The sequence below is a fragment of the Choristoneura fumiferana genome, chromosome 8, assembly GCF_025370935.1.
Source record: "Choristoneura fumiferana chromosome 8, NRCan_CFum_1, whole genome shotgun sequence".
Taxonomy (NCBI): domain Eukaryota; kingdom Metazoa; phylum Arthropoda; class Insecta; order Lepidoptera; family Tortricidae; genus Choristoneura; species Choristoneura fumiferana.
The window spans coordinates 6,343,790-6,371,258 of record NC_133479.1 but is presented as its reverse complement, the minus strand read 5'-3'; the positions used below and the strand labels follow the sequence as shown (position 1 = coordinate 6,371,258).

At 38.0% G+C, this 27,469-nt stretch overlaps 1 protein-coding gene and 1 long non-coding RNA gene across 2 annotated transcripts; one reads left to right on the top strand and one right to left on the bottom strand.

The window, feature by feature from the left end:
- Positions 1–458: 458 nt before the first annotated feature.
- Positions 459–23,099, bottom strand: LOC141430232 (uncharacterized). The gene is made up of 10 exons (XM_074090828.1): positions 22,930–23,099; positions 14,166–14,286; positions 11,468–13,510; positions 10,515–10,710; positions 9,739–9,976; positions 9,130–9,237; positions 8,003–8,170; positions 6,716–6,923; positions 6,001–6,139; positions 459–5,458 (listed from the first exon to the last, which is right to left on the bottom strand). The coding sequence occupies exons 1-10, from the start codon at positions 22,945–22,947 to the stop codon at positions 5,323–5,325; spliced, it is 3,375 nt and encodes a 1,124-aa protein (XP_073946929.1). The 5' UTR covers positions 22,948–23,099; the 3' UTR covers positions 459–5,322.
- A 1,223-nt stretch (positions 23,100–24,322) lies between these two features.
- On the top strand, positions 24,323–27,441 carry LOC141430230 (uncharacterized). Its single transcript, XR_012451630.1, has 3 exons — positions 24,323–24,632; positions 24,719–24,881; positions 27,030–27,441. It is a non-coding gene; the product is annotated as an uncharacterized lncRNA (long non-coding RNA).
- The last annotated feature ends 28 nt before the right edge of the window (positions 27,442–27,469 follow it).

Here is a 27,469-nt window from a genome sequence, read left to right as displayed (position 1 = left end):
ACACCGTTCACGTGACTAGCTAATTAGATCATTGGACCTTATAGGGTGTGTAATAAAGTCAATTTTCCTGTGGTATCCCATACTTTTGGATACTTTGGCTGCTACGGTACTAATGTCGGCTTGAATGTTATAAAGTATTTGGCGACGTGCGCGCTCCGGTATATTTGTACACGATGAATATCTCGAACAATTTGACCGCTTTGACTGAGTCACTGGTAATGACTACTTTGTATGTTTCAAAGTATTTGGTGATTTTGACTGCTACGTACTATATGACGCTGACTGTACTAATCAGTCCCATGTACTTATTATGGTGAGTTGCAGATAGAAAGATGCGTCGAATGATTAGGCAAATGTCCTTCCAAGGATCTCAAAATATCATCATACAAAGTTCATCCAAATCGCTTCAGTTCACAGATTTAATGTTAGTAGGTAGGTATAAATAAAAAAATAACTGCTAGAATGACACCATATTTTATTCACAAAATTTTCATAACACCAATTTGTTACCAAAATAAGGATTATTTTATAATTAGTAATTAGTCATACACACGCATCCACGTAACAACTTAGAAAGCTGACCACAATAGACAATGGCTGGCATTCAGTTGGTTTCTATTTTCTTTCTGACCTTTATCTATTATGGCCAATCGGAGCATATTTTACACAATAATTCCAAACAACGCAATGGGGAAAACAAAATACATTAAACAGCTACAGCTCATTCGTGTAAAAACACTCCCTTTTATTAATACAGCCTTGGATCTTATCACTAAAAATTAAACATAACTTAAACGATAAACCTCTCATATAAAAATAAGGATAATTATTAGACATTCTACATACATTGTTAATACCTAAGTAGACAGACCGCCAGCGTGTTCCTTGTTTGTCGATTACTTTACTGGTTTATTCCACTATTGCACTTTTTTGACACTTTGATTTCCAATTTAAGACTTAATATTACATTAAGTGTGTGTATATGAAGTAATATGATTTTACGCATCGAACTGTTGCGCTAACGATTATTTGCATAGTAGTAATTGCACCAAAGTCAGTTGCGATTCTTCTGAAGACTAGATATTGTCAACATAAATAAATTGTTTGTGGAATTAATAGAAACATCTCGAACAACAACCTAACTTTTGGCATGAGTGAAACGGATGGAGTTTCCTGACCACAACAAAAGCTAGTATGCTTGAGAAACCGATATATTTCCATGTAAATAATCTAAACGCCATTTTTCGAGTTTTACGATAAACGTTAAAAGCAACACTAAAACGACCGCATGCAGGTTGAATACTGGGCGTAGTGTCAGTAAAAAAAAAGGCAATTCCTGAACAGATGCTATATCTGTGTAACGCTAGTTAATTAGCTAAAGGTGCAGATACATTATACTCCATCATTAGTAGATGTATATCCAGTACATGCTATAACGTTTTAAAACTTTCGTGATTTTCACTCATAGTCAAAATACCACCAACGGGACTTATCACGCTAACACCACACACGATTAATATTTACCTCGACGTTTCTTCAACATTGCAGTGGCCGTGGTCACGAGTAGACTCGAGATGTTGCCGAAAGGTCGAGGACTCGAGGTAAATATTACTCGTGTGTTAGCGTGATAAGTCCCGTCGGTGGTATATTGACTAAGTACATGCTAGTAACATATACTCGTATGTTACAATTGAGCATACTTGTTAAGCATATTTTTGAATGTGCTATTTTTAAGCACGTGTATCTGCACACCTAATTAATTAGAGTACGACCAATTCCTTTTTTTATTAGTTTTTAATATTTTTTTTTAATGTCGTACTCTTGTAAGGATGCAAAATGCGTTAAAAGTAAACATATTCATTCAATTAAATAAGTTCGTCAAGTTCACAACTATTTTGATCAGATAAAAATATGATCAGGAACATTTATAGGATTAAACTTCATACTATTACGGGATGGATGGGACTCAACTAGGAACAACCATGTTAAAAATAAACACCAATCAACTCTGACTTCAAACACACTCCGTAAATAATACAACTTTACATTTTACTGTCTAAATAAATATATATGCTCGCAGTATGTCCGCAAATTCATAAACAAATAGAAAACTGTAATTATATTTTGGCAGTGTAACATAAATTGAGGTAAATACCAAGTTCACATTACTTTTACTGGTAAACAAGTGAAAAAGTGGTGCTTTTGGGCTCGTCCACTAAACATAAGGGAGATTGCACAATCTCTCTCATTAGTCCAAATAAGTGTAAAATTAGTGTCTGTAGGAACTTTATCAACTGTAAGTCTTATTGGTAATGGGGTTTAGTCTAGAATCCATCCCGTACATTTCAACATTACCATTCTACCATTATACTTGCAGAAATGGAGTGATATGAGAACAAATGTTCCGTGTGATTCACGAGTTTGCGACACAAATATGTAAAAGGAATACAATAATACCATTTACATCGATAATCGTCATAATTATCAAATATCATGTGCCAACTGGTATTTATAACATAAGTCCTAGGTGCTATGTCACAGCCAAACTGCAGAAGGATTTAGTACCCCGTTATAAATGCCAGAGCAAGCTGTAAACAGATAATTATATCTACGCGTTTCGTTAATGATCCTAAACGAAAAAAATATCAATAAATATGAAACACAGACGCTTAACTAAAAGGCAGCAATTGTTATAATAAAATCTTACAACTAAAACGTGAGCTTGTACATAAATAAAAGCAGACATTCGGGACCCTGCGCTCAGTCTTACGCATAGAAACTCATGCAAACTCGAAACACCCGCATGGAGGCGAGAATAGCGACCAATGTCTAAAATTAAATATAAAAAAAGTGATTTGTGCGGGAAAGGTGTTAGTAAACAGCTGCCTTCGCGACCGGCCGGCTGCGCGCTCCAATTAAATTCCTACACAATTGGCGAAAGTAGAGTAGCACCAGGTTTTACAATAATTGCAATCCAATATAATGTAAGTAAACATAAGAATACCAGTCTTTGAATGAATATGGTGTAATCGTAAACCAACAATAAGTGTACCACGCATTTTTTGATATCTTCGAAGCGCCGGCATTCACAACAACTATCATCACTTTATGAGGCAGAGAAAGATAAAGAGATACCGAAAAATTCATGTTCTGCTACAATTTGCAACTACAAGTCAGGATATTATTGTGCAAGCCATTACGTTGTGTAGACAAAGGCTAGTATTAGTGGACTGAACTGGTTAATGTTGATTATATTGTTTAGTGAACAATCTACATCATAGGATTAATCAAGTGCAGTCCACTGGCACAGGCCGACGTCAAAAGCTGTTGTGTCAGCATTGGTGTTAAGTGTAGGTGCCATTTAACATTGTTGAGATTATTACAAGTTACAATTATTGCCAGTATCACTAAATATTATGACCTACCCATGATCCAAATTAAACAAAAAAAAAAAAACAAGTATTACTATAAAAAGCTTAGCCAGTTAGCCATATATAACCTCTCTTTCAGAAACCATACAAATCTAAACCTATTTCGATTCATTAATATAATATTAAATTGACTAATTTATAAGACTATTTTTTTAAACTTCTGGACACTGAACCAAAGTAATTTAATTATAGATACTTATAGTATTATATTTGTTATCTCTAAGGGGTGTTTGCATTTTTCATTATAAGAACAATTTAGAAAAGCTCTACTTTAGTAGCAATTTCAAACACTTTTTTATTATATTTTTTGGTCATTTTCATACTAATAAAATATTGGCTTTCAAATAATAAGGCATTGATGTATTTATTGCCTATATCACTAGAGAAGAGAAATTTTCGTTCACATCTACACAATTTTTCTCCAAACAACAACAAATGTGAGATCAAAAAGTTGAATACCAGCAAAATGCTATTCATAAAACAGATCAGATGCTATAGCTTAGTTTTCATATCTAAGAAAACAATTTTCAAATACTCCCCCTTCTCATTAGAAAATCAAATTATTCTAGAACTGCAAAAACTTTATGCCCTGTGCAAACAAGTATTTGACAGTTTGGATTTTTTTGTATTAAAACCAAACCATAGCATTTGACCAAGATGATCTTCGTCAATAAGATAAATTATGTATGATCATGTAATGATTCGCGAATATTTGAGTGTGTAAAAAAGGAAGTATAAACCTCAATTTGAATTCGAATAATATTAAAAACAGACATCCTTCCATACAACATACCAACGGCGAGATAATATATATCTGTTTATTTATATGTAACACTTACATCGTTATAACAATTTTATACAATAAAGTGACTACAGTTAAACATTCTTTAGTCAATCTCAGGCATCCCATATCACATTACAAGGGCACAATCCTCGCTCCACAACTCGCCTCTGACAAACCAATCAACAACCCCTAATATCAATCTCTACTAGGACGAAAATCAGCAATTCACGCTACATAATTCTACTATTTTTCATGTCTTCCTAACAGGTATACATCATTGTATACTCTGAAATGCATCCTGAATCATTGTTAGCTCTGTAGGTACTATGTAATTCAAGCCAGTACGCCTAAATTCCTCAATGGAAGAGCATACCAAAGTCATTCAACCATTGTTATTATTAAGATGAACAATATAGAAATATGTATCATGAATTATTTTTTTACAAGATTTTTTTTACATTTTTTAAATTATAACACCACAATTTAATATTGTCCAGTAGAGAACTCGGACTCCTTGAAATAGTTACTATATTACATTCTCAAACAATATTTACATCTTGTTTTGCAGATTCATTTTGTAACCAAAACAATTAATTAGGTCCAATGCATTTAATTAATAATTCGTAGTTCAATTTAAAGTCATAGCTACGTCGAAGAGAATCAGCTATTAAATCAAGTAGCAATCAAATACCATTTTGTACTTTATTCTAAAAAGTATTCAAATTTACATATAAATTAAACCTACACCTCAAACAAATTGAGCCTAATTTACAAAATATGATACACATATAGAACAAGGGGTCCAGTCTGTCAGCACTATCTCGCCAAACTTATAAGACCAATTACGTAAACAAATCATTTACAAGTGCTGACTTCTGGTAATTTCTACCGGCTCACAAGTCGTTTTTTTTTTATAAACAGAATTTTACTTACATTACGTACAAGAGACTTCGTTGCACTGTAAGTGTTCAACAGGCACATTTTGAGTCTTTTATAGTATTTACACAACACTTATAAGCTACGTCACTGTTCTTTCAGTTCGTTCCGCAGTTAATCACAGCCGGTAGACATGTCACTTGACTTTTATTTACACTCATTAGCGCGGGCTCACTCGGGCTTCCCGGGGGCGCGGTGCGGCGGCAGGGTGTCGTGTCTACGATACATCAACAAGTAAGGCATCCGCGGCGGCTTGGGTTTTAATACTTGGGCGTCGGTCACTTGCGTCACCGTAGAATCATCGTACCTGTAAAAAGAAACGATATTAACACACGAGGCTACTCTTTACTACGTAGATAAGTTGGGATGTTTACTCAGTTGGTTTTTGTCCACATTTGAGTGATTGCTGTCACTTTCAGAGACGAAAAATAATGAGACATCATTGTAAAGCAGTTCAGACGATGTAACCTGACTAATAAAAAAGTTTAACTATCTTATTACACTATTCTTATCTCCACCATAGCCTAATCTTCCTGTTAATGGGGTTAAATTCGTTTCTACAAGCTTTTTATTGAGTTTAATTGTTTATTTGCTAGCTTTTTAGCACAAACTATGCATTTCTAGTCTTAATATTACTTCTAGGTTTTAATTTCAGTGCCGGCAAGATTTAGCGTAAATGAGTTTTCGTGACTCGCTTAGTGCCGCCAAAATTCGGCAGGCAATTGAACGCACATGTGCATTTGCGACACCTGTCGAAGTCTTACTTTGACACCCGCAGCAAATGAATGCGAAGGACTTGGGGAACTTTTCATTTTCAGGGTTCACTTAAGATTGTGAAAACTTCCTTACCTTATCCAACCCGCTTGCCCGTGGTACGTATCAGTTACATAATGCCCCTTCACCGCCTCCACTCCTTCGTGATACACAACAGCAAACAACTTGTACAGCCGCTGTTTACCCGAATACTTAATCTTCGATGACATTATTTCTGAAAATTTAAATAAAATTAGAGATCAGGCTTTCCTTGTGTACGAGGGATGGAGATAATTAATGTTGTTACAACTCAGTCGTTTTTGTCAACAAATAGTGATTTTATCACTTTCAGAGACGAAAAATATTATAACATCATTGTAAAAGTCAGCATTGGTTCAACACAGGTAGTTTTAAAGCCGGCTTCTTAATGAAGCCTTCATTCAGTTTTCAACTGTAATCTTTGAATTGTGACCTTCATAACTGATGGACTATAAACTTCAACTGTTGCACGGTTTTCTATTACTTTTATAAAAGCAGCTTGCATGGTTCAGGGTTAAAAAATAAAATAGTTAACCCCAAGTTATGGATGACAGTGGCATACATTTTGACAGTACTTAAAACTGGTTAGCAGTTAAAGAATTTACCCTGAAGCCGTATTGTCTAACACGCTGAAGTTTGCGATAGCATTTAACATTTATTTCTGCCCTCATCTTATACCATGTGTCTGAAAGTAGTGGTAATGATTATGATCACAGTGTTGGACAGTAAGGCCTCTGGCCTGCGCAAGTCCTTAGTCTGATAATTAACTTACTCTGATCAATCTTAAGGTCAACGGGGAAGTCAATGTTTTTAACGATTTTGGCAGTATGTCCCTCTGAATCCAGCTGGAAGCATTTGAGGTGCAACAGCAGTACAACCGGTAGTTGTTCCAGAGACAGCTGCTGCCACGCGTCAGACACGCCTTCTAATGTGTCCTTGTTGGCGAGGAGCTCTAAAGCGTCTTTGACACTCGTAGCACGCTGTAACAGAATACGATTATGAAACAATTGAATTGGAAAATATGGTGTTTGAGTATGGTGAATTTTTACTCAGCAAGTGTTGTCATCAAGACATAGACATTGATTTTCTTTGAAATCAAGTTCAGAGACGAAAAATAGTACCATCATTGTAGACCTGTATAGTTATTGTTAGAACTGAGTCGACATTTAGATAAAAATAGTTCGTTTGACATGGGTGAGCCCTCATGTAATATAAAAAGTAGATAATAATCTAAATCTATTAGCCGCATGACGTCTTAACAACCCGATTCTGACGTTAGTGATGACAAGTACGGGTATGGCAAAGCTTGTACACTGTTAGGAGTATTTCTCAAAAAGTTGTCCCATCACGAAATTGACAAGAAATCATTTTTAACCCCCGACGCAAAAAGAGGGGTGTTATAAGTTTGACCGCTATGTGTGTCTGTGTGTCTGTCTGTGGCACCGTAGCTACTAAACGGGTGGACCGATTTGATTTTATTAACACCAAGGACGAGATCATAAAGCATAAACTTGCATAAAACATACAAAATTTCTTGACGTCAGGAAAACGTCACGTTATCTTGAGGAAAAAATCGTAATTTTGTAACTACATCGAAACTTTCTATTGGATCCAACAACAAAGATTATCTGACTTTTTAAAACCTTTACCACAAGGTTTTGTATATATTTAAACACAATATTACTTATTTATTATGTTGAAATAGCGTCAGGAAATATAGACTTTTATAAGTGGACAACTGAAAATGGACAACTTTTTGAAAAATAGTCCGAAGACATACCTAACTCAACTCTCTCTTGAGTTGCGAAAATGCTCACTCTACTGCACACAGGTCTCTGCTCAGAATGAGAGGGCTTGAACTATAGTTACGTGGGCCCAGTGTGCATCGGAAACCCGGGTGTATACAGGTTGCCTCACGATGTTATCCTTCACCGAAAAGCTCATGGTGAATTATAAACATAATATCGCACTTCCAAAACACCGAACCGAAGTGCGAGTTCGGGTTTGAACGCTAGCGAGGCCATATGTCATTGGATACTGTATGGACGAATGGAGTCACCTCGATATCGAGCTGCAGCGTGAAGAACGGCTGCACGGCGTCGGTGACGTCGTGGTGTGCGGCGCGCGTGAGGCGCACGCGGGTGCGTCCGCGGAATATGTCCGCGACCGGCGTGCGCCGCGCCGCCCACCGGCGCTCCACTGCGCCCTTGTTGCGCGGGCCCATCACCTGAACGAGAGACGTTGTTATGATCACCGTGCGTGCCATGACATGAATAAGGATGAAGGCCAAAAAGTTGCACAACTTAACGCAGTTTTGAACATGAAACTACCGTGCACACAGCCCCTTAGTATTCATTTTCATTATAAAGCCGTACATTTTTCATTTTGAAATTTGACACTATAAATAAAGTTCCTTGTTGATGGATACGAAAATGTCACATACAATAATTGATTGACACTTCGGGTGCCGTGCCGTCGTATTTCGATTGCTCGATCCGACTTTTCCCGATGGATAACCATTTTCACTATATTATATTATGTAGTACATTGTGTCTTTGGGGTGATAAATAAAAAATTGCGAACGAGTCTATTAAACACCCAGTCTATATTTGGATTCTAAACAACTGCGAGCAAAAGCTAGCAATATATTATGACTTCCAGCACAATGCTTAAATTTCTTCACTTCATTATAATAAGTTATAATATTTTCACAATTACTTTATACATATCATATAAATTCACTTAAGAAATCTAATGGATTAATTATCACACAGTTATCTGTTTGAGAAACAGAAATCAATTGTTAGAGTTATATAATTTTTACATAATATTATAAGATGTAAAACAATACATAAGTTATGATACTGTCTGGGAATATTCAACAATAGGTACATTAATTTCCGTCATAATGTAATGTAATGACCAAGGAAGTAAGTGTTGCAATGAAAGATTTTAGTAGTATTTTTATACTAACAACCCGTCCCGTCCCGGTAACGCACGGGAGCAACTTTGAAAAAAAAAAGTATAAAAAAAGGTCAATAATCCAAAGCATTTCACATTTTCACCTCCTTTTCCCTAAAACTACACTTCGTGTCGAATTTTGTCACTTTAAGAAGTAATACTTGTATGAAAATAGTAATTGAACCCATCAGATCTTTTATAGGTTTGATGTAAAGCTCAGCTCACCTTCCACTCATCGTCATCATCCTCTTCTTCCTCTGGACTTTGCTCCTGCGTGATGATTCCATTAACTTGGGTGTCTTTCGGCTCTTCTGGCTCAACCAGCTTCATAAGCTGCAAGTGACATTTCGCAAGATTAAATCATGGCAATTACCAAGTCAATTGCCGATAAATTGGTTTTCGATTGATTTTCTAAACTTTCAACATTCACAGCTAAAGGAAAAACAAGTCAACATTACAGGTTGATTCACAATAGCTGGCACGAATCATCAAAAACAGAATTAACAACAGTTCGCAGTGAACTTAAACAATTACTTGGCTCAAACGCGACGATACGATAACTATGTCTATGCAAGAAATGGGTTCTAGCAGCTGCTCCAATTCATCACTGTAAGAACACACAAATCACATAAAACCAACTATCACCACCACCACGTAACACTCACGCGTTTCGAAACTAACCAGAGTTCATCCGCATAGCTTTGTGTTTTTACGGAGTGGAGGTGGAGCTGCATCAACACGAATTTGTTTCATAGAGATAACTAACAAGGTCGCGAGTGAGCAAAGTAATTGTTCCCAAAATAACGTCTTATTCAATAAATGAACAGTTCTCACCTCGAGCATTTCATCATTGAGAGAATTTAGAAGGCATCCGAGGAACTCCTCAGCATCTTCCTGCCTTCCCTCCTGAGATCCGGGGAAGGGTCGTAGGGCTCTTAAGACACGGAGTCCCGCGCCGCCCTCTAGTGGCGGGCCTGCGGGCACGGCCGGGCCGGTGCCGCCCTCTCCACGCGCTCCGCGACCCACGCGGGAGGCGGAGGCTAGGGGACTGAATTCGTAACATAATTCCACCCTGGAAAAAGTAATGAATATAATAATAATAAGAAGTCACAACAGCCTTAGTTGTTGACCTATCAACTCTCAAGGGGTCGCGGGTTCAAACCCGTACTTCCACTATTGAAAATTAGCCTAGTCCAAACTAAGCATCCTCATAGACAAAAAAATACGTAGAAAATCCATGACTTAAGGCGCTCCTAGATGGGCCATATTTTCACTGCAATTTGTGGCCGGCAACTATTGGTGTCCCTCTCTTACTCACATGTTAGACAGGGACACCAATAGTTGCCGGCCACATATTGCAGTGAAAATATGGCCCGTCTAGTTGCCCCTTCATGTACAAACATTCGTAATTATAACACAAGCGGCTGCCTCTACCGTGATTCAAATCCGAGATCTTTAGCATCCATAGTTAGGGTCCGTCAATAATATACGTGTTATTTTTGATTTTCGTTAACATCGTCAAATGTTTAATTTCTTCAAGAAACTAGTAGTGGCCATCGTCGTGAGAAAGTTATGCGTGTCGAGTAAACTGTACATACTAAAATACTTACATAGAGTCGATCACGGGCGTGCTAGACTTCCCGCGGCGTGTCTGGTACGGCAGAGCTTTCAGCATATTGTAGAAAGGTGGGCAAGCGATCAGGGCTTGCAGAATCGAGTTTACATAGCAGTAGTTTGAACGGTTCGTGAGCCCGCGCGGCAACAGCGTCACCGGACGGTTGTCGAGCTGATACTTTGACAGGAACTCTGGAATGCAGCAAGGATGGTTAGCTGTAACTATGTGTCAGTCGCAATAGAAATAGTGTGGTAAAGTCAGAGTTGCACGGAAAAAACTTCTGCCAAATTTCTTGCAGCGCATGCTTCTGGCAATGATGGTTTTCCCGAAAGCGGCAGTAGTATAAAAAAGTGCCATGTAGAGCCCTATGCAGCCTACTTACAGAATTAACGTTTAATTTTATTTTATGTAGCCTTTTCATTTGATAAGCAGTGATCGGCGACTCGGGTGCCACTTCAATCATCAATTTCTATTAAGAGTCAACGTTTTTAATAAATGCTTTTACTATGTTACTAGTTTAATAGGATTTTTTGGCTGTGGCATATTCATATTAATATTTCTACTTGATATCCCGCGGCGTGGTAACCAACTCGCAGATTACTAGAGATAAAATGACGTGGTAGCTATTCTGTACTTCTGTTCACTATTGCTTGGAAAGGATAATGAAAGTGAATTTAATGTGAAAAACTTAAGAAATCTTGCATTATTCCTACATTAAAAATGGCGTCAATAATAAAAGTTAGATGACTCATTATTGGATGTACCATTTATAATCCAGCGATAACGAATCCACTTCAAGTAGATTGATTTTATTATTCAGTTCTACGAGGAGCCATATCAATGTCCACTTGTGTTTTAACATTATCTTAAAGTGCTAGCAAATATCGGTGCAACGTTACTTTACTTGGTGTTGTGTCAAAAAGTAATAGTACAGAAAATTATATTTACCTCCCATCCGATAGGAATTGGGGTCGTCAGCAAACGGCGAGGGCTGCACCGGCAACGCCGGTGTGGCTTCCTTTATTATAGGCACTTCGCGCACCTCAGGCGTGGCTTGGCTTGGAGAGGCCGGCTTAGCGGCCACCGGCGTAGTGCTGACAGCATTGACCGATGTCTTCTCGGAATACGAGATTGCAGGAGTGGCATTTGCCGGTCGCGAAACGGGAGAGCTCTTGTCCGACGAGGTTATTTGAGACGGCGACGCGTCAAAAGGAGGCACTTTTGCCACGGGTTTCTGGACGCTTGCCGTGGTCGGGGGCGTAACCGTTGTCGGGCTAGCAGGTTCTTCTACTGCTAGCACGGGAGCGGGCTGCGCTGCGGCTACAGGCACGACCGCTGAAGTCTTATTCGAGAAAAGGCTAGCCCAGGACTTGCCTGGCGCAGGCTGTGGTTGTGGCTGCACCACTGGCGGTGGCAAGTCTCCGCGATTCCTAGGAGTAGGCGGCGGAGGGAAATCAGAGGCCGTGGGAGCGGGCGGTGGCGGCTGTGGAACCGGCGGAGGCTCCGGCACCGCTGATTTTCTAGAGTGCCCGAATGGTGACTTGTTCGTTACGATCAAGGGCGGCCCTTGCGAGTGAAGCGTAATTGATATAGGCATAGGAGCTTTGCTCGGTGGTAGTGGCGGGTCGCGTTTCGAATGGTCCGCAGGCGCCGGGCTGCTTGTATTCTCCGTATGTTCACTCGTTGGAGAGCGGTTCGCAACATTATCTCTCTTCTGCCTGTTCCCGAAAGGAGCTTTCGGAGTTGAGACAGACTGCTGCACGGGGACGGCCGTTTGCGGCACTAAAGGTTTAGCCGGCTGTTTTCCTCCAGAGAACGGCGCTGCTGGCCCTTTTGTAGTTTTACTGACCGCAGGAGGGAGTTTGCTCGTAGCGACCACCTGGTTTGTAGGAGCCATAGGGGGGAAAGCCTTTGTTTGTGGGAAATTGTTAGTAGCGTCTGCTACTTTGTTATCATTTGGCACCCATGCTGGTTTAGCATTGTCAATTTTAGGCGGGGGTGAAACTTTTTCATTGGAGTTAACAGCCGGTTTGGCTTGACTTTCTACAGGTCGCTGCTCCATTTGTTTAGGGCTGCCTGGCCCCTTGTTGATTTTCAGATCCTTAATTGGAACTGAATCGACCGAAACCGCTGGCGCAGACGCGGTAGCGGGTGGAGTTCTTTGTTCCTGTGTCTTATCTGGTGGTGTGTAAGATTTGTTCTGATTATGGGATGGTAGAACAAAATTTTTAGCATGAACGTTAAATTGGTGCGGGGCACTTTGGTGAACTGGTTGCGACTGTATAGGTATAGGCGGCGGGTGCGGAGGCGGCGGCAAATACATAGGGGGCATGTACTCGACCGCTCCATCAACCGGCGGGCCATAGGGGGGTCCAGCGTAGTGCGCTCCAGCGTAATACGCGTCAACAGCCTCTTGTTCCATTACAACTTCCTGCTGATACTCATCGGGCCCTTTGTCACCTTCTCCTTCGACGGGTAGTGGATATTCCTGGTAGTAAGGAGGGTATGCATAAGGTCCGTACATAAGTGGTTGGTAGACTGGTAAGTGATACAAAGGTGCGCCTTGGGCTTGAGCAGCGGGATAGTACTGTGGGTACTGGACATAATAGGGAGGTGGTTGGGGAGGGGGAGACGGGGCGCGCTTGCCGCGACGGTCGCGGCGGTGGTTCCGCGGAGGACGGTCGACTTGTTGCGGCGGCGCGTACTGCGGTTGCGGCGGTTGGTAATACTGTCCCATGTAACCGTGAACATTGACGTTCGCCGTTACTTGGCTCACGTACACGTTTGGCGGTGCTACGGGCCACTGAGGGGGCGGGGGTTGGGGGTACGCCGGCGGGGGCTGCGGGTAGGGCGGCGGCGCGTGCGGCGGCGGGCCGGTCGCGCCCCGCTGCGGCGAGTGGGGCGCCATCTCGCCCTCGCCGCCCGACAGACTATCCAGGCTGCTGGACACCGTTAACTGCTCGGCTGTGCTCGATGAACACGATGAAAAATCTGTTATGGCAACACAAAGTAGAATAAATGAATCCCGATTAGAATGTAACCGGTTTCCACTACGGTCGGGGTCCATCCTGATAGCATTATTAACGCGCTTTGTACTCTCATATAGGTAATATTTTGTGTCAGCAAGAAGTGTTGAAACTATTGTGATTCCATTGTGTTAGATAGATTATAATAACGCTTTTTGTTAAATCGACACATTAAGGGTCTGTTTTACCACCCATTGATTAATTCTATTTGTCGAATAAATGTGATGTCGTCCCGTCTATTCGAACAAAACAGAGACGGCATCACATTTATCCGTCAGATAAATTTTATCAGCGGATGGTGAAACAGGGGGTAAGGTGGCTAAAACTGCGGTGTGATTCTCCCAGAATCAGGAAAACCATCTTTAAATTCATTAACCAATGTTCAATAATTTTGAAAATTCGAATAATAATTTCAAGATTTTATTCTTATTCTGTGGAAATATCGGGATAAAAAGTAATCATGATATTCCAGACGTCCAGCTCTTTAGTGTTCAGACGTCTAGCCGTTCCATCGTTAAGGAGTAACAAACATACACATAAATATACATACTCACAAACTGTCTCATTTATTATTAATATTAAATTATTATAATATTAAATAGTAGGATAAGTCAGCTTACCTATGGCAGGCTCAGTCCAGCCGTATTGCGTCACGACCTCAGATTTCCGGTGGAAGAGAGCGCTCTGCAAACTGCACAGTTCCGCTTCTTTCACATCTGACAGATCTAAGAATTCATATTCCTGAAACACGTCACATCAATATAACAAATGTCTACCACCACAACCAAATCCACACCAAGTACTCCACGTAAGAAAGAAGGCCTTATGAACACACATTCCCTTAACTACCAGAAGACTTAAGCTTTGAGGTTGCAGGGGCACTTTTAGAAAAACATGGACACAAGTGACTATCTCAGCTTATGTATGGAGAGATGAATGAGGATTGTGTTTTTCATGAACCAATAGAAACGGTTCATTTACCTGTCCTCGCACAGCACAGCTTTTGTGGAAACAGCTGAACAGAGCGACGATAGGTAAATGAAGCATTTCTATTGGTTCATCATGACTAAGAGAAACACATACTTCGCACATCTCTGGTGGAAATGCAGCCTAAAACAATTTTAATGGCAAATCAGCCTCTTACTTTGTCAACCCCATTTCTACATCAATAATGTAGTAACAAGAATGCTCTTATTAGCTGTACCTACAGTATTTCTTTTGTACAGTTAAACTCGGGTTACTTTGGCACTGATAGACAACTTTGGCCATTGGGTTTAGCCATTGGCATGTATGTATTTTTGGTTTTAGCTGACCGCCCACGCTTTAATGACTTTTAATAAGACCTTTCTGTTTGCGGTCTTCATATATGGGTCCAAAGTAACATTTTAATGGGTCAAAGTACCCACATCTTACAGTACATTAGTATAAAAAAACCGGCCAAGAGCGTGTCGGACACGCCCAAAATAGGGTTCCGTAGCCATTACGAAAAAATTAGGTAATATTTTTCCAAGGATTTCGTATTTTATACGGACTCTTCCAAGTTTAGGTATATTGTATACCTTAGGCTGCTATTTACTCTTAAACTACTAATAATTCTCTCTAATAACGCTCGATTTTAATGAAAACTTGCACTTTAAAGTTGAATATTTTTCAAACAAATCACTGAATCGAAAAATCGTTTTAGCAACCCCCTAATGGTTTTACAGGGCCTATCCAACGATACCCCACACTGCAAGGTTAGTTGCGAAAAAAAAAACACCCCCACTTTACGTCAATGACGTACTGTAATTTTTTTATTTTTATTTTTTTTACTGTGGATTTTTTATTGTACCATTTTGTCGGCATAGTTTACATATATATTCGTGCAAAATTACAACTTTAGTCCCTGAGCAAAGCCGCGGACGGACAGACAGACATGGCGAAACTATAATCCGTATATCCGTTTTTGCCATTTTGGCTACGGAACCCTAAAAACGAGAATGAGAAAGTAAATTATCTAAATTTATTTTGACGTTGGTCTCGTAGAAAACAAAAGTTTCCATGTCATGGAACTGCTATACCTAAATTGGACAGAAGTGTGGAGTAAATACAGGGGAAGGAACCAGCCAAATTTCCGAGCACCTATTGCAAATGAAGGTTACAATGAGGTTTATGTACATAGGATGTTTTGTAAAATAATATGATCCCCCTTTAAAACGCTTGGGTCCATGCAAAATTTAAAGCTACCTCTTTACTTAGTAAGACAAACAAGTCTTACTTAGTTATACCACAGAAGTGCGATATCGGCATTGTCATTTTTTCGCGGCCTGATGATATTCGAGGTTACTTTAATCTGTCATCTCCCAGGATAACAGGATCAAAGGAATTTGGGCACAAATTTGTGCCTCTGGGAGAGGACAGGTTAATAATCAAGGAAAAATTTATATGTACACCTGCACATTAAACAACTTAATCGACTTTTAGTTTTATTGCTAAGCTTAATATGCTCTCACAGCCTCGTGTTTTAGAAGCAGGTAAAAAGTTAAAATTCGATTATTTTGCTACTCATGTTACACATTTATTTTTATTTTATATGATAAAGGACCAATTGTTTTGTCTTTAATTATTATATTGGCAAATTATTCCTACCGTAATATTATACTGGATGTTCGGCTGCAGCACATTTTGGGCCATACATAAGCACTCATGCCGCCCACAATCTTTTTTAGTATATTATTAGGTATTTTACAATTTGCTTCGATATTTTCCAAAAGTTCACCATTTTGCTCATCTATCTTTTTTTTAAGAAATCTCTTTTTCATTTAGATAGTGTGGGTCAATTACCCTTTTCTTGTTTGTTATTCCATCCCGTTATCTAAGACACAAACTGTGACAGAGTTTTTTTTTTAAACTGTTCTAATAACGCTACTAATGTGCTTAGGAGATAGTCCATAAAATAATGGGCTTGTTACTAGGGCAAAAATGTACAGCCACCAGCATTAATATCTGCCATAGCGGAGCGTGTAAAAATATCTGCACATCCTTTCGGCCCTAGAAATAGAGTCGTATCAGATATTTATGCACGCTTGTTGTGTCAGATATTGGTGCTGGTGACTGTACGCTCGATGAATTTTAACCACAAAAAACATTATAGAAGCTCATGGTTTTAAACAGTTGTCTAGGGGACGTAACCATGGCAACCAGGTACATGAAAAAGTTGATCGAACCACGTACGAAAAAAATTATGAGCCAATTCACATACCCACTCACTTGCTGTGAATTTTGAGTTGAAATAAGATAAGATTTAAAATGAAAAATGAAAATAGTAACAAAATAAGATTTAAAATGAAAATAAAATTTAATTGATAGTGATTCAAAATAAGTGTTTCTTGCTCAATTAATACGGGACAATATAATGCATGCATTAACTCAATTAATTTTGTTTAAATTAGCCAGATAAAATTTGCGGTTTCCATACATAATCGGAATTAAATCACGAACTTTACGTATTTAAACCGCATATTTTATTTGACTACCTAATTTCATCAAATGAGTTAAGGCATTATATTTGTCCAGTATTAACTGAGCTAGAAACACTAATCACGTTCAAAATTTCGCCCTGTATAAAAAAGTTTATTGGAATGGAAGTAGAAAAACTCATAATTTTTTAATATAGTTCTATATATAAGGTTTCATCAGAAAATACATGATCAAACTTTTGTTGTTGTCAGCGAATTAACACGATATATTTTCAAGTGACATGGTATGCATGTATTTGTATTAAAGACATAAAACAATAAGAAAACATAAATGGTGAAATTTTGGGACTTTCCGACTCTTTATATTAAAAAAGGACTAGGCATGATGAGAAATTGGCCCAAAGCGTGTTGCAAGTGTATCTACCTGCTAAACATCCTGTATAACAGTACTTTAAGAAAAAAAGAACATACCTAATGGTAAATATTTACTTGATCCATGAAGATACAACACATTTTTCACGTATATAAATAAGAAATTTAATAAATTGACAGAATTACTTGACGGCGTAAATAAATAAGAAAAATGTTAAATTCACCGATTGACTGGATGGTCAAGATCAGACTGCAATTATTTTTCACTTTCTTTGGACTTAAATAGTAGGTATGCAACAATTGGTTTAATGACAGATTTGGAAATATTTCTGACGTCAATACACATTATGATTATTATATTTGCAAAAACCACTTAATTTACTATCATTTTCTTTGCTAACGAACGACTAATGACATTGAAATGACACAATCCATTAACATTTCTCAATCACTGGGCGAGCTCAAAATTTAATTTTAAAAATTAATTATAGCAATAATATTATCTATTCTTTTTCCAACGTGTTCTAATTACGGTATAATTAAGTAATTAAAAATAATATCTAATGTTAACAGGAAAAACTGCATAAAAACTTAAATACCAAAATCGGGAAATAGCTGTAGGCATCTAAGCTTTTAACAAGTTCATTAAACTTATAACTTTCGTATACCTATGTACCCAAAGTATGCAAACCATTTTGTAAGTTAACAAATTCCTTTCAAGGTTGTATTTTTTCGAATTCATATAAAATCAAGTACCTAAGGATTAAGAGTTTGCGGCGCTTGTGGTTGAAACTTTAGGGCCTTGGTCAGCCGACATGAAGTCTTTCATAAAGGCCCTTTCTTCCCGGTTGGTCGACACTTCTGGGGACCCAAGAGCTGGCGCGTATTTATCCCAGCGGAGCGCACTTGCGGTCTAAAGGGGTAACGCGGCCAGCATCATGGGAACCCTGCCACAGGCAGACCTTTTAGACGGGGTGTTATTTTTATAATTTACATAGTAACATGTATCTTTAGTTAAGGTTTCTTAGTTTAGCTCTCTTTGTCTTTTTTTTAACTGTTAATTTCATGTGTTTTATGTTATTTTACGTAGTTATTCAATAATAAAATGAAATATATAGTACCTAACCGCGTATAATTCAAGATACGCGCATCCCAGACAGAGTTTTGTTACGTCCCTTTACTATAGGTAGATACATTTAAAATTTATCAGTGTCATCATTATCTCTGCCTATACAGCTACGTCCTACTAAGCACAAACCTTCTTTCTGAATGAGCGAGGTCTTGGACCCAGTGCGGGTTGGTTTTGAATTTATAACTAATCGTAATCAGAACCCTTTTCCTGTTTCTCTTAGCCTAGGAGATAGCTGTAATTGAGGTATCTGAACAATGTTTTAAATGTGTATTTTTAACCCCCGACGCAAAGAGGGGTGTTAAGTTTGACGCCAATATCTGTCTCTAGCATCCTAGCTATATTTCATTAAAATAAAGTCAGCCGTTTTTGAGATATTGAAATTTGAAATTACAATGTCAGGAGTTTTTCAAGTTATGATAAGATTGAGAAGGACTTGAGATCTTATGACAACAATGACCTAACATGCTGGCAGCCAGTTTCCACAGTCATGCACAACGACCCATGAAGGATGCAGCTAGTGCAGTATAAATAAATAATATTCATACACAAAAAAAGAATCCGTTCAAATTTAAATCAATAATTGCATTTTAACATGCAAGTTTCAGAAAGCAGCAATAAACCATATCATTCCAACCTGTCAAGGACAACCAAACCTGTCATGGACACTAAAAGTACCTAAGTATGCAATTATGTTAAAGAAAAGAAAAACAAGAAAAGTTAGTGTAAAAGTAAGTCAGTCTATTGTAAATCAGTATTGAATGTGTTTACTACCGCGAAATGTTGTTAAATAGATACAATTATTTATTTTAATATTCTAAAACGAGATGACTCACATTTCTTCGTTTATATTTTATTGTGAATCTTACTATCTTACTAATATTATAAACGCGAAAGTTTGTATGGATGGATGGATGCATGTTTGAATGTTTGTTACTCTTTCACGCAAAAACTACTAAACGGATTTGCACCAAATTTGGCCATTACATGTAATTGGTGTAATGTATACCCTGGATTAACATATAGGCTACTTTTTATTCCGTAATAATATTCTTGTGGGATCAAAAAGTTTTAAACTACATAATAATTCTGTCTGTCTGAAGTCAGAAGCAGTTATAGCCATAACAATCATGATAAGATGATAACTCATGAATTAGTTTCACTTTTCAGTGTCAGATAAATAGGTAAGCAAAATATCAGCAATCTAGCGATTGCGTACATATTAATAAATGTGTGAATGGAAATACTCGTTACTACACCATAAGGTTGTTGGTGAGTATACAAGTTCAAACGCGTAAAGAATCCGATTGCCTTATGCATAAGCAATTATTAAAATTAAAAATACCTAACTGAAAAGCTGAAAGCAATTTGTTCAGAATGGAGAGAAAGGTTGAAATATATCTGAAACCAGGTTTTTTTTTAATGTACCGTGCCCAGTCTAAAAGTTTACAAAAGCAACACAGCAATATATGCTGATTAGATGTCTAATAGAGATGTTGCATATTATTTAGATAATTTAATACCTGCTGGCTATGAAAAACGCAACTGACAAATACATATTATGAGAGTAGAAATAGAAATCAAGTAATTTACTGACTTAGTAAAACATACAATTTTTTTTTTAAATAATGAAGGTATTTGTAAATACATACATTTATTGTTCAATACACTACAAAATAAAAAAAGGTAGTTGAGGTGTCTTTAAGTTTTCAGTTTAACGATTAACATCCTGTATATATTTGGAATGACATATGTATATATTTATCAACTTTCATTTGATACTCATATTTTTACGAAAAAAAAAGCATCTCCCTCCATATGTTTCATCGCGTGCGCCATTTTAAAATAGTACCTGGGCGACCGAGCTTTGCTCGGGCTAAAACTCGATAATAGCGTTTTCCCAGAGATAAGACCAAGCTAGATCGATTTGTCATCCCTGAAAACCCCCACCCCCCACATACCAAATTTCATCGAAATTGTTGGAGCCGTTATCGATTAAAGGTATTTAATACCTTATATCCATTAGGTTACAGAGAGGACCAAATAACTAGACACTATACCCTCCTTTGGGCATGATTTACCACCACCTCGTCCAAAATTGTATTTTTATATTGCTAAATATCGAAAATACAAACTGAAATATAGATGCACAGAAAAACCAGAAAAATTAGACCAGCGCTGGGAATCGAACCCATGTGTCCTCGGCATTCCGTGCCATGTGCTATACCACTACACCACCACTGGACAGTAATACAGACACGAATTTCTCCTATGCACCACATATCACAGCTTGTTTGCTTTCTTATTTAGTATGGTGAGGGCATAGATGTCGCTAGTGTCGCTACTTAAGCAGCAGCTACTTTCAGTACCCCATTGGAACTAACCACTCACCCGGACCAGAGATGTCCTCACCCGGACAATATATGTCATTATTAAGCAATCAAATTAAGTTTTTTTTTTTTAATCTTTTTGTATTTTTATTGATTGAATTTTTTTATAAACTTGACCGTTTAGAAAGTAGAGCAATCCGAAGTTGTAAGTTAGGTCGTACAAATGCTATGAAACTAGGACTAGTAAAATAGGTTTAGGTTAGGTTAGTGTGTCAACCTGCCTGAAGGGCATAACTACCCAGAATAGAAGCAGGGGCTTCGTCGAGCCTGTGACAGAAATTACTATCAACAAAAACAGGTTAGGTCCGAACTTGCAACTTCAGATCGCTCTAGTTCCTAAACGGTCAAGGCTATAAAAAAACTATGAATAAAAGATGCTTATTTTAGTTTTCTTTAGTTTAATAAAAAAAAAACTAACAAAAACGAAAAAAAAAAATCCCTTTAGGAACTTAAGCAGGTACCTATTTTAGATTTTTTGCTATATATATTATTTTAGCCCCGTGAATATTTGGGCATTTGTACCACCGTCATTTTTATCAGATTTCTTAAGAAATAGGCACAACAAACATCAACATCCGACACATTGATGAATGTTGACGCATGTTGATGTTTATTCTACCTATTTCTTAAGAAATCTTAAAAAATGGTGTTGAGACAATGACGGCGGTACAAGTGCCTGAATATTCACCCAGCCCATGACTGTTTGGAACTCTCGGTGCACAAATCAACTCGCACTTAGCCAGTTTTTATCCAGTTTCATCATTGTATCGCGGAGGTGTTTTTTTAGCAGGATTAGAATTTGTTTATTAGCAACTCACAAAAAACATTCCGTTGATTATACAACAACTTGTTTATGGAAGTCTTACCATTTCCTATCTAATAAGATATATATGTTTTAAGAACAAGTTATTTATAGTTCACATATTTGTTTGGTTTTCAAAGTAAATACTTAGAATTTATCATAACAATCTTTAAAAAAGCATCTATAAGATTTTTGAGTTTTTTGTGCTTTGTCATGCCAGTATCAGATTGCAAAAAACTTATTGTGAAATCAGCACATTAGGACAGAATTGATGCTAATAAATTTAGTGCTGAATGTGAAGTAGATATGTTTAACAATATAGTACAAATTCTGAGATATTTCCAGGCTTGTCTGCAATAATATATACTATTTGTGATTATTTTCGACTAGTTCCTGGGTATGTACATGTTGTTAGCAATGAAAATGACAGGTGAAACATTTTTAGGACAAGAACAAGAACCTAGTAGGTATCCAAGAAATGCATTTGATAGTGATTTGACATAATTGCCTTAGCTTAGAAGACCAATAACATATTCCACAGCACATTAACCTTGAGTTACCTGCTAATTTAACAGATATAGTGACACTTCTTCCCAAGATGAACATTGGACTGTTTTACTTACTGTCTGTCAAATTTATAGGTTATACGTAATACCTATTGATAAAACACGAATTTTAAAGCACTTGAATATAACCGATAACTGAAAAATACACTTCACAGAGTCCCAACGTGCAAAGTAGAGGTATATTACGCAATTCTGTACCAAATAACAACAACAACAAATCTACGCACATGTGGTTTGAACTCTTGAAATGAGATGCAATAGTTAAATGACATACCTAAAACCAATGTTTACTGAACACATTTCCATTGCAATCCTTTTCGAATTAAGCGTGATTTTCAGCCACTAATCGTGCTTCATAATAACGCAAAGCTGTAAAATATGCGGAACATTTGGAGGACTATAAGATGGCGTAGCAACGCTCGGGCCGAGTTGCCGGGCCGGGTGTCAATTATGTATTGACAAATCAACACACTGATGATTCTTTATCTTAACACTCGAAACTGGGCACAGTCTTTTAATGAAAACTATCACCACTTACCTTCCACGTGCCCACAATTTCTGGAAAGAGATATTTTTTCTAATGTAATGGCCAGTTTCAAAATCACCAAAACAAGAAACAAAAGCCAAACAAATTAAAAAGTACATTTAGTATGATCAATTTGCTTACCGTTTTCATCAAATCCATGGCCTATTAGAGAGCACCATTACGAATTATACCGTGGTTATTATTACACATGAATAGTAGTCTTGTAGACAAATCTTGAAACGGGATCTACGCTACATCGAGTCGAGGCCATGCAGCACTCACTCCACAGACTCACTCAACCACCAACACTACAGAACAGGATGTGACAAAAGCCGCGCTCAGCTCATTCCATTGACTAATTTTAGCCAATTGGAATACAGTATTTGTGCCATAGACAACATTCAAAGGTATTTTTCATCTTGTTGACGTTGCCCTCACGTTGCTTTACCTGAAGGGGCTACTACGAAACTCGCAAATCGAAGTTCGTATCACACCGTTCCTTTCACATGCGCATTAAATGACATAAGCGTTAGCGGGACGGCTTAAGTTCGAGTTTTGCACTTCGTGGTATAGGGCCTGCAGGGCTACTACGAAACTCGATACTCGAAGTTCGTGTCGTGCTGTCCCTCTGACACTTATACTATTTAACAAGAGAGCGAGAGGGACGGCACGATACGAACTTCGAGTTTCGAGTTTCGTAGTAGTTAGCCAGCATTTAAAGCTGGGCATGAAAGAGCAAGCAAGTTTTACCAAATTACCAACATAACAAAAGTGTGCACACAGCTCTTCGTCGACAAGAGATGGCGTTTTAAAATATGCAATCTGGGACGTTCATTATTGTAATTTTATTTATTTGTTAATGTCGTTTGGCTGAGGTGCTCTGTTGAACATTAAGTAGGTATATATATGTTTTAAAACTGTTCGTAAACATCTGTTTCCATACTAAGATGCCCTTCTGCGTAGTATTTAATTGTCTATTATTCATAAGTTCTTCTAGTTAGTTGATCTAAATTTTAATTTTAATTTTTTGCAGTGGCACGTAATTATAGCGCTTACCGTTAATTTTTGCTTACGTGCTACTCGCGCCTTAACTCGCGCACGCCAATCGAACGCCAATCTGCGCTTACATTTATTATTGTATTGCTGGTTTAAGGATCGGACTTAAGGGTCAGCACAGCACTAACTCATTTAAGATAAGAACCGTTTTTTTTAGTGGTCAGCGAACAGCCTATGGATAATGTATTTTGTGGAATCCCGGAATTTTAGATCAATATGTATACCAGAGGGTCTATTAAATTACTTAAAGTTTCTGTTTCAGTATGACCCTTTAATTAACTTACAACTAAACTTAAATGCCACCGATGGCACGAACGTTCAAATAAATTACAAAAGAGGAAAAAATATATAAATATGTAATACTTAATAAAAACAACAACAAATAAACAATTGCATTAGGTACCTAAAATTAAAAGTTAAAATTGCACAATAATTATTAACGTTTATATTATGGCAACACTTGCGCGGCCACCCAGCTGTTAATATTAATATTTAAAATAGACCATTATCAATTTTTATAGGTAAAAATTGTAATGCCAAGCAACGCTTACCAATGAGACACAAACTACCTAAATTAACCTATGTTATGACTAATAATAGCTGTGATCAGTTTCGTTTGTTATATAAAATTACGATCAGCTACCGTCATATTTTATTTATCATAATACGACCATAACGCTTATCACAAAATATCGTTTTTCCGTGCAACCATGAGCCACCAACGAATATGTTACTATGTGCTAGCAAAACAGAAACAATAATCATATCTAACAGGAATACATGGAAAGGTAAGCAATTGACTCCATTTGATCTCAGCTACATATACTTTTAAGTAACTTTTACACTCAGCTTTAAAGTTTGCTATTGTCTGCAGAGCTCTGATGGGTGGAGGCAGATTATCCAGCATTTTGTGGCAGCATAAAGAAAACTACCACGCAATTTTGCGCTGTGGTGCTGCGGGTAGACCAGTTGGAGAAGCCTTGATGATCGGACCTCCAAGGATCGAGCGTTATGTTACCAATTAGCTTATTGTACAGGTACGAGGGGAGCTCTCGGTTCACAATCCTTATATTATGTACCTGAGTATATTATTATTGTAATATAAAGGTTTTTTTTGGCTGTTGCCTTGGTCTTGGGGAAAGATTTTACTATGCACTAAAGCATAAAAAGTCATTTTATGTCGCCTAGAACCAGCATAAATACGAAGTTTACGAGCACCAGAAGTGAAAAGCAAATAAATCACTAGTGGCGTAACTATACCATCCTGGGGCCCGTGGCAAATTCTTTTGATTGGGCCCTATCAGTAAAAATCGTCACGTTGTACTTAGTTTAATTTTAAGTAAAATAAAATACTACAATGTTAAAAAAATATATCTGAGCTCGCTGCCTCTTGGGCCGGGGCCCTTTTGGGTCGGGGGCCCGTGGCATTTTGCCAGCCCTGCCACCCTATAAATAGGTTACGCCAATGTAAATCACCGCGAATGGAGCGGACTCATTAATGACTTAATAAATAAATAAATATCACGGGACAATTCACACCAATTTACCTAGTTCCAAAGTAAGCTTAGCAAAGCTTGTGTTATGGGTACTAGATACATACATACTTAAACACCCAAGACCCGAGAACAAACATACGTATTTTTCATACAAATATCTGCCCCGACACGGGAATCGAACCCGGGACCTCAAGCTTCGTAGTCAGGTTCTCTAACCAATAGGCCACTAGACTTAGTTTAACTTACATCGACCAATTTTAAGAGGTTCGGCATAGGTATGTAGGTACTTTCAAGCTGCCGACCGTTGTACGGTCCGGTCCGCTCTCGGTGTAAATTGGGCATAATAAAGTTTATAATAACATTTTAATTACGAAAATAATGTTACAAATTGTCACCTAAATACTCTTAATAATTAACTAGTTTTGCCTGCGGCTTTGCGCGCGTTGAATTCGGTTATCGCGCGCTGTTCTCTCAGGAACTGTGCATTTTTCCGGGATAAAAAGTAGCCTATGTCACTCTCTGGCCCATAAAATATCTCTACCAAAAATCACGTCGATTCATCGCTCCATTTCGATGTGAAAGACGGACAAACATATAAACACACAAACATACAAACACACACACTTTCGCTTTTACAATATTTGTATGGACTAGAAATAGAGACTATAGTCCATAAAATCCATAGTCAGCCCATCTCTAGTCCCTATAGGAACTAGCCGACTAATCGGTGCTGAGGTTGCCGAATACACTGCTGACTACCTAATCGACATAGAATCGACACCCCAGATCATTAATTTCGGCTAAGTTCGGGTGCAATTTGGAACAATCGTTTTAGTCCGCATTTGGATTTGAACTGATATAGAGAGTGATTCAGTTCCTTCAGCGAACTGCATAGCTCTTATGTGTGTATCATTCGTGAGCTACCCATCTCTAGCACTTAAGCTTGAGAGGGATAATATTTTGGTCAAGAGTGTTTCCAGATTTGTTAGCTAATTTGAGGAGTTATGATTAGTATAGATACCTATATAATAAGAAATACCTAGTTATGTATTTGCAATCTTCTGATATTAGAACCGTCGTAGAACTGTGTTATTTATTTCAATACTAGCTGTTGCCGACTTCGTGACAATTCGTTTATTAGCGTATTCTCGGGAAAAAATATTTTTTCTAATTGAAGGAAACTAGAGTTGCAGTTATGCTAGGGTCACACACATTGCGATAACGGAAACATTCGCTTTTTGCGATGTGTGAGCCAAATATTCGCGAATACTTCGGCACTTCGGGCGAAGCCGCAGACACTTCGCTCCATTGTGTAAACTCGCGCACATCAAAGGGTTTCTTTGTCGATCGATTCCTATTTCTTTGTTTGCAATGTGGCCATGTACAATGCTGTAGGCTGAAGACGCAGTTTTATCGCAATATTTTTTTGTGCGAACTCGTCCACATGTGTATTCTTCCCATTATAACCTACGGCGCACAGACTTGGTCATTGACTGAAGTTCAAAAGTCCAGGCTCAAGGTTTGCCAACGAGCAATGGAGCGCAGTATTCTAGGTGTTCGAAGAACTGATCGAATCAGAAACACGATACTGCGCTCTAAAACTCGTATCACAGATGTGGGTGTCAAGACCGCCAAGCTGAAGTGGACTGGGCCTACCATGCAGTGTAAAACGAAGTTTATTGTTCACAGAAAGCGGCACAATCTAAGAATGAAGTAAAGATGCCAGCAGACCTAGGTACACATCAAAAAGTGGTCATCATGGTGTATACATTATAATATAAAATGAAGGTTTAACATTTCGGGATAAAAAGTACATAAGTAAAGGATAAAGATATATTAGTTATTTATTCCGGTCTTTATAATGATATACTTACAGTCGGGATAGTTACACCAGTTATAACTCAAGAAAGAGTGGACAGATTTTGATGAAATTTGGTATAGAAGTAGCTGACACCCTGCATTAACATATAGGGTAATGTTTTTAACGTATCTAATAAACGGCGGGTAGTCCGCGACGTAGTACCATCTCAATGAACACAACTGTCAAATCAGTTGTTTGATGTTTTGCTGCTGGCAGGCCATTAAATACTTGATATTTGTGCTTGTCTGAATTTTTATTTTCTTTCTTA